The 15,282-nt window shown below is 43.1% G+C and overlaps 1 protein-coding gene across 5 annotated transcripts in view; it reads right to left on the bottom strand.

The window, feature by feature from the left end:
* Nucleotides 1–15,282, bottom strand: part of ralgapa1 (Ral GTPase activating protein catalytic subunit alpha 1) — an 85,422-nt gene that overhangs the window by 54,136 nt on the left and 16,004 nt on the right. For 3 of the 5 annotated variants that reach the window (XM_085258063.1, XM_085258064.1, XM_085258065.1), the window contains exons 19-29: nt 11,848–13,680; nt 8,174–8,298; nt 7,857–8,094; nt 7,300–7,494; nt 3,938–4,108; nt 3,611–3,804; nt 3,431–3,529; nt 3,194–3,349; nt 2,801–2,929; nt 2,582–2,707; nt 974–1,032 (exon numbers count right to left, since the gene is read on the bottom strand). In XM_085258063.1, coding sequence (XP_085114189.1) covers nt 974–1,032; nt 2,582–2,707; nt 2,801–2,929; nt 3,194–3,349; nt 3,431–3,529; nt 3,611–3,804; nt 3,938–4,108; nt 7,300–7,494; nt 7,857–8,094; nt 8,174–8,298; nt 11,848–13,680 — 3,325 coding nt within the window. The remainder of the gene's footprint in view (nt 1–973; nt 1,033–2,581; nt 2,708–2,800; nt 2,930–3,193; nt 3,350–3,430; nt 3,530–3,610; nt 3,805–3,937; nt 4,109–7,299; nt 7,495–7,856; nt 8,095–8,173; nt 8,299–11,847; nt 13,681–15,282) is intronic. The other 2 variants (XM_085258066.1, XM_085258067.1) reach the window with 1 other exon arrangement.

Genomic DNA, 15,282 nt, shown 5'->3' with positions numbered 1-15,282 from the left:
CCTCCACCTTGCTGGCGTCTGAGTCGGACTGGAGCTCTCTGCCCTTTACCAATCCAGCCACGGGCCCATCCATCTGGCCCATCAAGACTCACTCTCATTTCATCAGTCCATAAAACCTTAGAAAAATCAGTCTTGAGATATTTCTTGGCCCAGTCTTGACGTTTCAGCTTGTGTGTCTTGTTCAGTGGTGGTCGTCTTTCAGCTTTCTTACCTTGGCCATGTCTCTGAGTATTGCACACCTTGTGCTTTTGGGCACTCCAGTGATGTTGCAGCTCTGAAATATGGCCAAACTGGTGGCAAGTGGCATCTTGGCAGCTGCACGCTTGACTTTTCTCAGTTCATGGGCAGTTATTTTGCGCCTTGGTTTTTCCACACGCTTCTTGCGACCCTGTTGACTATTTTGAATGAAACGCTTGATTGTTCGATGATCACGCTTCAGAAGCTTTGCAATTTTGAGACTGCTGCATCCCTCTGCAAGATAGCTCACTGTTTTTGACTTTTCTGAGCCTGTCAAGTCCTTCTTTTGACCCATTTTGCCAAAGGAAAGGACGTTGCCTAATAATTATGCACACCTAATATAGGGTGTTGATGTCATTAGACCACACCCCTTCTCATTACAGAGATGCACATCACCTAATATGCTTAATTGGTAGTAGGCTTTCGAGCCTATACAGCTTGGAGTAAGACAACATGCATGAAGAGGATGATGTGGACAAAATACTCATTTGCCTAATAATTCTGCACTCCCTGTATAAATGCAGTTTATCGGAATCACTGCATATATTAATTTTACACACAGGAACCAGCATAAAATAAAGAAATACTCGCCAACGGTGAGCACAAACAGATGTGGTTACATACTTAAGGAATTTATTAACAAATGATAACTTTAGGTAACCTGGGGCACCTGCGCAACACTGTAAAAAATAAATAAATAAATAAAATAAATAAATAAACTTTATAAACCCTTTACCTAGCAGGAGCAGAGGGTTCATCCCTGGCAGAGGTCAGGATGGTTTTGACGATATGCTCCTTAAAAAAAGAAAACAACAAAAAAACAAAAACATACAGCACATGAGTTTTCAATAGCAATATATCAGCTGACCACTAGTATTGTTATTATAGGCATTAATATAAAAAGTCTTGTTACAGAACTCAGATCAAAATACTGATGATGATAATAATTGGGATTATGATTTTTGCCATAATTGAGTAGCCCTTAAAGGTGTGTATAATAAATAATAAACAGACTGCATCCTTAAAATGGACCTATTAGAGTAGCTTTGCATGATTCACTGTTCAAAATAATCCTTCTCCATCTTACACAAGGCCTCGATGTAGTCCTTGAGTTTGTCCAGTATCTGAAACAAGCCATTTTAGTTAATTTCCCCCTCCCTTTAAGCTAACCTCATTATTTGGCAATGTTTGATATGAGCATCCATCATTTCAACACTATTTATATGTCAGAAAATGAGGACAAGCTTAATAGTTCCCAGTCAGACAAACAGGAAACAGATTCAAGGAACTACACCGTGTGGTGTTAATGCATATCGTAGACAGATATGCTGGACTAAATATGGACACATAGTCACAGTTTAAACAGGTCAACACACACCCCAGACACGTTCACACACTCCCTGGTCTTGTCCCTCTGGTCAGTGTTAATGACCGCTTAGTGATTCAAAACAAGCTTCTGCCACATAAGAAAGCAGTGAGTGAGCCTGAGGCGCTGCCACGCATGGCATTAGCAGTTTACATGGCACCAACAACAATAACAACATCACTCCCATCGCCCTTAGCTCAAACAAGAATGGTTGATGAGACATTAGCCTATTAGTTTGCTTTCGAGATCCCCTATGGACAGTCGATGTTTGAACTGACCTGGATTACAAACAATGTAGATAAACTTTTTGAGCTTTTGATGTGTGAGTTGGAAAAAAAAAAAAAAAACTAACACATTTTCAGACCTGTCAGTTTAACTGTATTGTCCTGCTTTTCCCCGAACTTACAGGAAGATTAAAGTAATTTCTTTTAAAAAAAAAAAAATTATTTTCTCAATATTTTATTGCGGTGTATTGTAATACTCTCCCAGAGAAGTGCATATGAGGTATGATGAACAGTTTATCCACTGTGAATACACTGAACCAGGCTGCGCTGCATATCATTTGCAGAAAGGATGCTGCAAGATTAAAAAAGAAGAATTTTCTGTGCAGTTGTAACTGCTAGGATGGCTATAATTCCCTATTATCCAAACAAGGGGAGCCTCTGGTGAAGAATAATTTCAGCCACCTAAATACACTGCTACTGAAAATATTCCATAAACTACATTTACATACATTAGAAGGACAGCTCAGGCTGGAGATAAGGTTAAGGTTGAGATAGTTTGGACATGTGCACAGGAGGGATAGTGGATTTACTGAACAAAGGAAGTTGAATATGGAGCTCCCAGGCAGGAGGAAAAGAAAAAGACTTAAGAGAAGATTCATGGATGTAGTGAAGGAGGACATGCAGAGAGTTGTTGTGATAGGGGAGGATACTAGGGATAAGGTAAGGTGGAAGATGATGATCAGCATTCGCGTACCTTGACATCAGGGAACTTGGTAAGTACCACGTCAGCTGTGGTGGGGTGGAGAGCAGGAAGCTCCCCGTAAAAGTTGGGAAAGCACACCAGAGATCCGAGAAGAATCTGTGCTTCAACTCTTGGAGCCTTTGGAAAATAAAACTTGTTAGGAGGACAGGAATGAAAGAATCAGCTCCTGTAAAGCTGGAAACCAACATTGCAAATGGGAGGATTTCTTACATTGAGTGATGAGCAGGCAGTGACTCTAGAAGCTGCGATGATGAAATCCAGGATCAGCATGGTGGCTCCAGGTAGACCGATACTAAAGAACCTGGGACTACAGTGTTTGATGATGGTGTTCACAATGTCCTGTAAAAGTAATACAGGTTTTTTTTTTAAACATTTAGCTTCAAAGGTGCATTCACAGTAGCACAGCATGTTTGCCTGCATGACTATCTTTTCTCCCCATTTCCCTGCTTTCCTGCACTTACTCTGTGCTTAAAGAGCTGGATTTGAGTATTTAACATTAAAAAATGTTTTATTAACAGCTGCAAGATTAAAGAAATCTGTAAAATATAAAATATGCTGTTTGTTCATATATTATGTTCAAGTATAAATTTGAGACCACTCTACCTGGTCTTGGTGGAGAAGTCCTTGATGCATGATGTTATAGAAGTGTGTCAGATAGTCTGTGTTTGGTGAAACGTCTTGCCGTCTCTTCATGATCCTACAAATCAGCTTGTAGGCGTGAAGTTTCCCCTGCTTGTAACGCTCTGTCAGCATGGTGGCCTAAAGAGAAAAGATTGCTTAACTAACACTGAAACACATGTTATGTTATAACCCTTATTGTTACCTCTCTATCACACATACCTTAAAGAGCCAAGGGGTGAGGATTCTCAGGGGTGGGATCAGAACAGGGGGTGGAGGAGACGACTGGTTATCCAGAGAAATGCCCAAATTATCCCTGATCTGCAAACAGAAAAGCTCGTCATTGGAGAACATGTTCACTGACACAGGAGTTGCGGGTTCACTGTATGTCTCAATTCTCACCTTGGCCAGGTTTTGCCAAAGTTCACACAGGTAGTCAAAGACCTGAGCGTGGATTTCTGGGTCCTTGATGCTGTTCACATCTCCCAGGATACCCAGCATCCTTCGCCACATTACCGTGGCAACATCTGCGTGCCATCCGGTCAGAGAGCCGCCCGCCATCACGCTACAGTCCTCACTGGGGAACTCACTCGTTTCTGGAATTAATGAGTCAATGAGAACATGACTGAGTCATCCTACAAAGTATTTCATATTCACAAACATGATTAAAGTACTACACTTTGTATGAACAGGAAAAAGCATCTCAAAGTGAATGCCTCTGAGTATTACCCAGGTCATCGGGGGTCTGTAAGACAGAGTTGTGGAGTTTCTGGTCCAGCTGTAAATGGGTGTGGGAGTGGGAATGCGTGTGCTCAGTGTGCTCTGCTGTCAAAGTGGCAGGAGAAGGAGTCTGGGAACGAGAGCCCCCGAGTGAATGCATGGGTGATGCACTCTCCGAACCTGGGAAAGAATACAGAAAACATCAACTCCTGATAAGGCAACGGGAGGATGAGATTCATGCTTTATGGTGGAATGTGAGGCTGAGAGGTTGTTTTTATTCTGACTTATATCAAAGAAGGACACTTAAAACCTAAGTGCTAAGTGGATAGTAAAAAACGTCATTTTAAAGATCACATAGAAAACCAAGACAATCAGAAAAATACTTTCTTATGATAGTTTAGTCCATTTTTCTCTTTGTTCTGGATCACACTAATGTGATTTATAAGCATGTTATTTGCTTCAGCTATTATGTATTTTATTATACTGGCCCCAGTGTTTTCTGGCATCTTCAACTCCTCACTGCAGGCATGTCATGTGCCTGCCTGCTTCAAGTCCTCCACCATAATCCCTGTCCCCAAGAAACCTAGGATCACTGGACTAAATGACTACAGACCCGTGGCTCTGACATCTGTGGTCATGAAGTCATTTGAGCGCCTAGTTCTCTCCCATCTCAAGACCCTCACGGCCCCCCTCCTGGACCCCCTGCAGTTTGCATATAGAGCCAACAGGTCTGTAGACGACGCCATCAACATGGCCCTACACTTCATCCTGCAGCATCTGGACTCCCCAGGAACCTACGCCAGGATCCTGTTTGTGGACTTCAGCTCTGCCTTCAACACCATCCTTCCAGACCATCTCCGAGGCAAGCTTTACCAGATGAATGTGCCTGATCCCATCTGCCGGTGGATCACTGACTTCCTGACGGACAGGAAGCAGCACGTGAGGCTGGGAAAGAATGTCTCGGACTCCCGGACCATCAGCACCGGCTCCCCTCAGGGCTGTGTTCTTTCTCCTCTGCTCTTCTCCCTGTACACCAACTGCTGCACCTCCACCCACCAGTCTGTCAAGCTAATCAAGTTCGCAGATGACACCACCGTCATTGGGCTCATCTCGGACGGGGACGAGTCTGCCTACAGGAGGGAGGTTGAACGTCTGGTGTCTTGGTGCAGCCACAACAACCTGGTGCTGAATGCCCAGAAGACAGTGGAGATTATTGTGGACTTCAGGAAGCACACAGCCCCACTCCCCCCCATCATCCTGACTGACACCCCCATCACCTCTGTGGACTCATTCCGCTTCCTGGGTACCACCATCACCCAGGACCTGAAGTGGGAGCCCACCATCACCTCCGTCATCAAGAAAGCCCAGCAGAGGATGTACTTCCTGAGGCAGCTGAAGAAATTCAACCTGCCAACACGGACGATGATGCAATTCTACACTGCAATCATCGAGTCCATCCTCACCTCCTCCATCACCGTGTGGTACGCTGGAGCCACTATCAGGGACAAACAGAGACTGCAGCGTGTTGTGCGCTCTGCTGAGAAGGTGATTGGCTGCAGACTCCCATCTTTGCAGGACCTGTACACCTCCAGGACATTGTGGCGTGCAGCTCGGATCTCAGCTGACCCTTCTCACCCTGGACACAGTCTGTTTGACCTGCTCCCCTCAGGCAGGAGGCTCCGGTCCATTCGCACCAGAACCTCTCGCCACAAGAACAGTTTCTTCCCCTCTGCTGTTGGACACATGAACAATAACCACATGATTGTCCCCGCCACTAACACATGACCCTACGCTGTGTCACTGCATCATTTCATGTTTGGCACTGATCACCACCTGCACTCATGTATATATCTTTCTACGTAGCACTCTTAATTCTTATTCTCATGTATATATCTCATGTATATCTCATGCACATATCTTTCTTTCTACATAGCACTTTAATTCTTATTGTCTGCACTGAAGCACCGCAGCAATTTCCTAATGTTGTAAACCTCAACATCTGGCAATAAACCCATTCTGATTCTGATTCTGATACTACTCTCATGCTTTTTATTGACACTCATCACTGTGATATTTTTAAAAAAAAATCCTGAAAACATGATAGATGTTCTTGTTAATTAATAACAAAAGACTGCATTCAAAGTATCTGTTGATCTTGTACCTTCAAGAGTATTTCTAAAAAGGTTTACTCGACTGGGTTTCTTTTGCAGAGTGCCTATCATTGTTTGGGTCCTTTTACATCATTTTAAATGGATACTCAACATTGTGGTCAATGAGAGCCTGCACTCAAATTTCATATAAAATGTTCTTAGGGATGCACATCGCTGTAGAGAGGTGGTAAAGTAAAAAACGGGCTTAAATTTAAAAAAAAAAAGGTGATATTCTATTCAGAGTAGGGCTGCTTGATTACAACAAAAGGCATGATCACTTAGTTATTTAAAGTTGTAATCTTGATTAGTTAATATCTAACAGGGATTCATAAATCCAGTAGGGAGTTAGGGCAACTGCTGTTCTGAAGATTCAACCACTGGATGTCTGCAGGTGCGGGGAGATGAGCTGGTGAACAGCAAACTTCACGGCGGCCACAAGTTAAACGACAGAGACCTGAATGGGACAGCCGAGCCTTCGAAACTAGACTCTTACAAAGGAAAAGAACGCCCTCGATTCATAACGGAAGAAAAAAACAACACTTTGCAGTATTATTAATGCTTGTATCAATTTTTTGCAGCAAAAATAATGGATAAAAGCATTAATTTTATTCCATCTTATTCTATTATAATAACCACTGGAAGCCGAAATTGAATTTACATTTCTATTAGATGCCCAGTCCTACTTTACCCTTCATTAGTGTTACGAGGATCTGTTTACAAAATAGGTGCTTATCGCAAACACCAACACTAACTGATAAATCTAAGAGGCTACACAGCCTACACACAACCATTTGTTTACTAGATTAAAGTAACCTTGCATAGAAACACTTGATAACCATTGTTAGTTTGTGTGTGTGTGTGTGTGTGTGCTTGCATGATCGACGCAAAGAACCTACATTTCAGATAGACCTAATTTACAACGCGTTTACCAAAAAATTTGATAAACTGTATCAAATGGCTCCTAAATAAACAAACGTTATTTAAGCGTTAAATCAGTGTTACATAAGCGTTATTTATTTCAACTTCTTTTATCTTTATTAGAGTAAATTCTCACAGTTTTTGGGATGTTTTCTGAATATTTGTTATATTCCCCCCCCCCCCCCCCCCCCATTTAATCTACTGGGAGATTACGCACTGGGAAAACCCCTTAGATGGCATAAAAACACAGTATTTAAGGGTTCTGGTGAGCAGGCATTGAGCTGAAGTCTGTTATGTCCCTACCTGTAACCGTGACAGTGTGGCTCAGGCTGCTCGTCTCTGAGTCGATGTGAAGTGTCGTCAAACTGGCCACCTCCTGCTCTTCACAGGCCACGCCCCCACCGAGACTGTCCTGATCCAGCGAGCTGCCTCGACCTCCTCCCCCTCCTGCTGCAGATCCAGCTCCCCCTGCAGACGCCTCGGAGCTAAAAGTAAAATCTACAAAAGAAAGAAAAGTCATCATTGCTGTACAGTTGTTGATTTTCCTCTTTTAATTTCAGCAGCCTGACAAACTGTGATGCATTATTTTTAAACACTTCACAAAAACTTCTTCAAAGTTAAACAGAAGATGAGATGGCTTACTCCTACAGATTAATTTACCTTAAAAAAAAGAAACTCAATTTTGTGTTTTTCTGCTTCTCTTGGCAGAAAAAATGATTATTTAATAACATAAAACTATTTTACACGAACTAATAAAAAGTTTTGCTCAAGATAACAGTTTTATACTTTAATATTGTTTTAAAAAGAGGATAAATGTGTGCCGTGCAGCATAAATAAACTGCTCATATCTTGTTCCTTACTATCAAATTTGCAGGTGGAGTACTGAAAGGCATTAAAGGAGTCTGACTGGCTGTCGGAGCTGATGACATCAGAACCGCTGGCACTAGCGGGTGACGTCCACTCAGAGGGAACCCCCGGATCATCGACAGGCCGAAGATCATCTAAGGGTCGCGATCCATCACGACTATGACTGGCCTCCAGGAGCTCTGGCAGATCCCTGGGAACTTCCAGGCTTCCCGGGCTGCTGCCACGGCGACCCTGTGTACAGAGGAGAAAGTGACGCTCGTATCTTCCATCTTATGACACAATCTGAAATTAGCGTGCGTGTTGTACTAACTGAAGTTCCTTTGGCCCTCAGTCTCTCCTGGATAAACTCATCCATGAGGTCAGAGAAGTTTGGGTTGCTGCTTCCAACATCAGTGGAGACTGGACGGGCCTTCTGGACCACCTCCTCTTTATTGGCTACAAACACAAATGCATAATGAGGCACAGAGGTAGACAAGGTTATAATACACACACACACACACACACACACACACACACACACACACACACACACACACACACACACACACACACACACACACACACACACACACACACACACACACACACACACACACACACACACACACAGGAATGATAAAAACCAATGAGCATTCACAAGCATAGGGAGCCATATAAGTAAGCAAACACACAAAGACAGACTGTGAAGCCCCTGTCAGACATTGTATACAAAACTATTAACCTGTTAAAGTGACAGCATACACCCATTCAGACATTGTCCCCATCTTCAAACAGGCCAGCTCACTATTCTGATCCTCAACATCATGCAGCTGCTTCACCGGCAAGTCTCTCTTCCAACTCCACAACCCTAAAGTCCAGCTGACAACCGCTCTTAAGGAAATCCAGGAAGAGACTCACTGGAGAGGAAGCTGAATGACATCATTCCCAGGCCAGCCAGCAGGTAGTAAATTTACATACCAGAGCCGAGCCTGGCTGGTTAGCGGCAACTGGACTTTCAAAATAAAATACTTCAATGCACACCTTTAAAGTTATTAAGACGTCTCAAAGTTTTATTTGTTGTGCTGTCCATGATGTTTAAGGTGCATAAATATCCAGTTTTTAGGTAGTTAACAGTTCAAGTCTTTTCTTGAGTTTTCTAATGAAAAAGTGACCAGGATGTGCATTCAGACAGGACTTGCTCAGATGCTGTCACATTTACAGAAAGGAGCAGATGCCTGAGAGGGGCTTGACTGATGCTTACCCACGCAAACAGTTTCAATGATAGAAAACTTAGACATACCAAGAAATAAGGAATTGTGTAACATGACTATCATCAGGTCTGACTTGTTGATAATCTTTGTAAACATCTAAAAATCAAAGATATGGTGACATTTTGTTTTTGATCAGGAAACAGTAATCCCAACATTGCCCACAGAGCATTAAAAGCACCATTTAAAGCACAGTGATCAGATGTTACACTGAAATGTCACAATATCACTAAAACAAACTAGTAACTGGTAAAATTGATGATTTAAGAGCAGTCCTGATGTGTGTGTATACTGTAGGCCTGAATGTTATTTAAAACTGTATTTTTTAAATAAAGAAAAGCCACAATAGCAGGCGCATCAATAACCACCAGGAAAGCAATGCAGGAGTTAATACACACCATGCAGACAGAGCAAGAGAGAGTATCACACTGTTAGCTCCAAACAAGCAGCATACCACAGGCCCACATTAGTGCAGTTATGTTACTATGAGTTATACTGCTGTTAGCTTGGATACAAAAATAGCAACCAAATTATTTACTGCCACATTTAACACAGAATTTACCACCGAACAAGAAAAATTCAAAAGGGAATACCCTGCAGGTACACTTGTACATCACCCAAAGACATCATCTGCTCCACCTCTGCAGTAGGTAACGTAAGCGCAACCATAAAAATTTAAGCAGGATCAGAATACTGTGGCCGTGATAGTACAGAGAGAACTTAAGTAAACTTAATGTTGCTTCTATTGAAGCCTTACAGATATCATTCCTGAATACTCAAAAGCAAAATTAGTGTGTTATTCAGACATGTGCCCTTGCCCAGATGTTAAATAATATTTTACTGTAATGGTTATTTGCCATGACATCACCAATAGCAACACAAAATGGAAGGAAAAAGAAAAGTGTTTTTAGTCTCATTAATGCACCATTAAAGCTAACATATACAATGCATTCCCTATTAGTACCATAAACAAGCTGTGAGCTGACCTTACACAGACTATGCCATCTGACAGACTTGACAACTCATCTCTAGTGGATTTTTTTCACATGTTCAGCCCATTCGGTTGAGTCATTTCAACAATTGCAGTGTGTGTCGTCTGGCACCTGATACCAAAATCACCTCAATAAGATAAGAGCTATGGATGACCTTGTCTCCACTGGATCAACACTCTTAGCGAAGAGATCCAAAAATAAAAACAATTCTGGATATATTACTCTACATGGAGAGTTACCAATGACTCACTGCACTCCAAGCTTTCTCTCACTCATGCTGCAGTTCAGTAAAGTACCAGCTGCTGTGAATGGACAAATACAGTAACAATGATGCAACACACTAGACCTAATAAAGCCCTTTTTTAAGGACTTCAGTGTGGAGAGTTTACAATAACTGCACAAGCTCATTCTAATGGACTCAGTTCAGTCATGCAAATTCTGCACAACCGAACCATAAAAGAGTGTGGTCAAGTGGCGCCACTTGTGCTCATGGATTATGCAAAAGCACCATCAATCTGAGTTTAACCAGCCACAGCATATAATATCTGGTATAAAAAAGTACCAGGTGAAACCGTGAATGCCCAAAATTGCTTATTTACACTAAAATGCAATTTCTTCCTTACTGTAATAAAAAAATTAAATAAAAAAAATAAACAAATAAATAATGCAGGCCTAAAACATCTGGAACATTAGTAGACAAACCAAACAAGTATATTATTTGACACAAGCTGCCATGCAATACTCCTGAATAATGTAAGAACATGATTTTAAAAAGTGGTTTTGCAACAGTAACTCCACATCAAGACAGATTCAGGTGATGAATCATTGTGCTCTTATCAAAAATCCAAACCCGAAGGTAAAATAGCCTCACTTCTGCACCAAGGATTAGAATGAACAGAAAAAGGTGGCATTTGTGCTGCTGATTCAAATGTGCACTTAACCATTCAGCATAGCTGATAAAGGCTGTAGCAGTGTCCAAGGCAAATAACCATTACCAATTTGAAAGTGCATACCTTTTTATATTCATTCAAATTCTGTCTAGATTACTACAATCAATTTATCAAAGGGTCTTATGCTGCACTCTAGTGGTGTGAGAATGAACTACAGCTAAATGCTTACACTCAATTTGTAAAATCACTGATATTCCTTGATTGACAACAATGAATCAAAGCCTGAAAGTGCTACAAAATATCTGGGATCTTTCTCAATAGTATAGTGTATGTCAGCTGTTTTCTTTTTCTACAGACATTTGTGCTTGTCTGTAGATCAATTTCCTTCTGTAGAGCTGAAGAAGGGCCGGAGTCCGGGGGAGGAGACGAAGGAGGCACGAGGAGGCTGCATGCAACATCAAGGTGAGGATGGAGGTGGAGAACAGGGTAAGGAGGTGAGAAGGTTAAAAATCCCGAAACCCTTAGAGGAAGCAGAAAGGAGGAGGGAGGGAGCTTCTGAGCTAGAGAAGTGGAAAGGCATGGGAAGTAAGAGGGTGAGGGTCCTTGATAAGAGGCAGGCTGGAGGAGGGGCTACGTTCAAGAGGAAACACATCAACAGGGAGTTTGAATTTCAGTCCAGCAGCAAGATGATGAGTTTCAGCCAAAAATGTCATTCCATCATAACAAACCAGTTAAAAAAGAAAAAAAAAAAACAGCCAAAAAGGAAAAGAAAGTTGCTGGTGTTTGTGTGGTGGTGAGTATTTGTCTTTCCACAGCTGTTTCCTTTGTGAGAACTTCGTTCGTTGCGATCCTCACCTGGCGTAGTCGTCTTTCGTCCAAAGTAGCCCAGGACATGGGAGTAGAGATCCCTGAGTGATGCATCACCCATGGTGGCCCGGGCCTGCCGCTGCGGCGACGAGCCTTGGGATGACCCCTGACCTTGGGGCCGAGGCTTGGACGACAGAGCGTGAACCACAGTCTTATAAACACCACCAAGAAGAGCCCCCTGGTGGTGCCGTGAGGCAGTGCTCCCTGGCTCTTGGGAGCGTGAGCGGGAGGCTCTAGATCGCAAGGCGGAACGTCCTAAACGTCCGCGCACTCCTGAGGAACCTGAACTGCTTGACAACACCTCAGAGTGAACCTCTGGGCCATGACTGGATCCCACACAGGATCCAGCATGCTGCTTGTCTTTGTCCCCTCCAGTCCCAGACCGGGTTTCCAGGCCTGCTGTGCCCCCTGTCCCACTGCTATCTGTTAGAGTCCCAGATGCTAATTTCTCGTGTACGCCTGTTCTATGGCTGATAACAGCCACAGAGCCAAACTTACCTGAACCCCCTGTTCCCAGCTTCCCCCCTGACCCTGCCCCAGCTCCAACCCCAGGTTTCTCTCCAGCCGAGTGGCTGTGTGTGTGGAAGTGACTGAGCCGGCGTAGCCGGGCTTTCCAGTGGGCCTCCTTATTTTCAAGAGGGTTATGGAACTGGACAGATTCAGTTGAGGGCCGGAAACTGACATGGACACCCCCAGAATGATGCCTCTTAGTGCTAATACGGGACATCTTGGTCTTAGTGGGTTCTGAAGTTTGGGGAACTGATTCACTGCTTCCTTCACCCACAGTAGTATCTTGCCTAATTAAACTGGACTTGTCATTTGCTGCCATTTCTTTATCATCTTGTTTCTCTTCTGTATCACCCCATAAGTCATATTTCCCTTCCAATACTGTTGCCTTTCCACTATTTCCTCCCACAACCTTCTTTTCAGCAGTAGTTCTTTCTAAACTAGAGCCCACCTTAGCACTGGGTGATGGCCACTGACACTGCAGCTCCAAGCACTCATAGATACTCGGCTGCTCTGCCTCATTCTCCTCAATAGAATCCACACTGCTATGTCTCACTGATTTACTTACCTGTCTGTCCTCCCTTACCACCTGCTTTGCTTCTCCGAGCTGCCCTCTGTTTTCTAACTGTGTTCTTGCCAATCCTGTTTGCACGAGTGCGGGTAAAGCAACGCTGTTTTCTACCGCTCGACCGGGACTATCTTTCTCGCCTGTCTCGCCCTTCCTCTCAGCTTCTTTGTTAATGAGGTAGTCCCTAATAGAAGAGAATAAATCATCTTCCCCAGTTTCACCCTCATCTGCATCAGCTTCCTTTTCAGGTTGAAAGGCGAAGGCTGAGTCCCAGTCACTCACCCAATCGGAACTAGAACCTCGGCTTCGAGAGACACTTTGGTGCCAGAATTGATCGCACACACTACCATCATCTTTTACCTCTGAGGACGAGGAAACAGCACCATTGGAGAAGGCAAAAGGGGTGGGAGAAGAGAAGGTGAGGGACTGTGAGGGTGGTTGAGCTGCGTGGCTGTTGGTTACGAGTAAGGAAGAAGTTGTGGAGTGGTGGTGATGGGGAGAAGGATTTGGGATCAAATTTGGATCCCTCTGGGGATCTTCACCTTTGACCCGCTCTGTGATGAAAGGCTCCATGATGTCAGAGGCACTGCTGCTCCTTGCAAGGGAGGATGGGGCTGGGGTATCCAGATCACAAGCCCCACCCTGGAAGACCTCAGAACAGGAGATGGGAGGAGTCTCGTCGCTCTGGGATGAGTGGCGCATCCGAGACGTGCGGGATGTCAGTGTGATTGGTGGATCCTCGAGGTCTGGAAGGAAAAGGAGTGGCATTAGCTGGAGCAGAAAGGGGAGGAGACACATTAAAAACTGTGCATGCAGGCATGTGCACACGCACGCACGCACGCGCACACACACACACACACACACACACACACACACAGATCTGAAAGAATGCATTAGGCAGAAGTTATCTAAAGTCTGGTTCTTTATCAGATTGTACTCACTGATGTTGCTTACAAAAACAAAATGTATTCATAGCAAACATCCTATGGCTATTTATCAAGCTACTACTGGTGCTAACCATGACCTTTTTTACCTTGTTTTAGTAGAAAAAGAAAAAAAAAACATTGGATAAATGCCTGAATGCTGACTGTTTGGTAGTTACATCTTCATAAATATTATTATTAATTAAGTTTTAAACTGCGAACTATCAACAAATAGACTCCCCGAGTCAAAAGGTCTGGCTTCAGAACAGTTTTTTTCTATGTTTGGCTCAAGATGATTTTAAAGAGAGTAGATAATTCCCTAATATGACTATCTCAGGCACATAGCTCTGCCTGTGAACACAGAAGCCCAACCTACGTGCTAAGAGATATTGCTTCAGACAGAGGACAAACTTAGAATTGCAATAAGGTCCAGAATAAGATAAATAAGGATAATTCTGAACTAGCATAGTTTGATGGCATGAATATGAAGCTGGAATTTGATTTTAAGAAGATAAAGAAGATGGACAAGATCAAAATCATTTATGTAAAAATCTCTTTCCCCTCATATGTTATACCAGGGGTGTCGAACTCCAGGCCTCGAGGGCCAGTGTCCTGCAGGTTTTAGACATCAGCCTGGGTCAACACACCTGAATCCAATGATTAGTTCATTACCAGGCTTCTGGAGAACACTGAGAAATGTTGAGGAGGTAATTTAGCTATTTAAATCAGCTGTGTTGGATCAAGGACACATCTAAAACCTGCAGGACACCGGCCCTTGAGGCCTGGAGTTCAACACCTGTGTGTTATACTATACACCATTTCGCTTGCAACAATGCAGCAACACAGCTGACTGCTTCCCAGTTTGGCTGTTGTGCACTTGCAAGAGCAAGCTATGTTGTACAACCATCATGTTTAATGTCACAGAAATTCCCCTTAAGTTTCATTTACAATTATTTCAGTGGGTTTTCTCTCTTGCACAATAACCATCCATTAGTGACCACCACACACAGACACACTAAAAACAACAAAAATGATATGCGAGTCATCATCCTCTCATACTAAAGAGAAAGGAGAGCTGTCCGAGCAAAAGCCACTGCAAGAATAAAGCAAATCATATGAAATTTTACACCAAAAAAATTGGTGAAAGGAAGATCAAGAAGAAAGGTAGAGAAATAAAGTGACTTATAACACGCAGAAAAAAATGCAAATATGTAGAGTTAATGGCAAGACCTCGAAGACAAATGTGTGTGCAGGCAGATAAGAGTAAGGTGCAGGCTAATAGGCGGGCGGGCAGGCAGGCAAGCAAGATGATAAGCAAATAACAAAGAAAACAGGTATGTCGAGTTTCATGCAAACAGGTGTACAACAAGAAAAGCAAATCCCACTTACATCTAAAGTCTAAGTGAAATGTTTGGAACACAGACT

The sequence above is a fragment of the Mchenga conophoros genome, linkage group LG19, assembly GCF_057382185.1.
Source record: "Mchenga conophoros isolate Kocher_MC1m ecotype Shallow Benthic linkage group LG19, M_conophoros_male_GT1.1, whole genome shotgun sequence".
Taxonomy (NCBI): domain Eukaryota; kingdom Metazoa; phylum Chordata; class Actinopteri; order Cichliformes; family Cichlidae; genus Mchenga; species Mchenga conophoros.
This window is presented reverse-complemented; position numbering and strand designations above follow the sequence as displayed.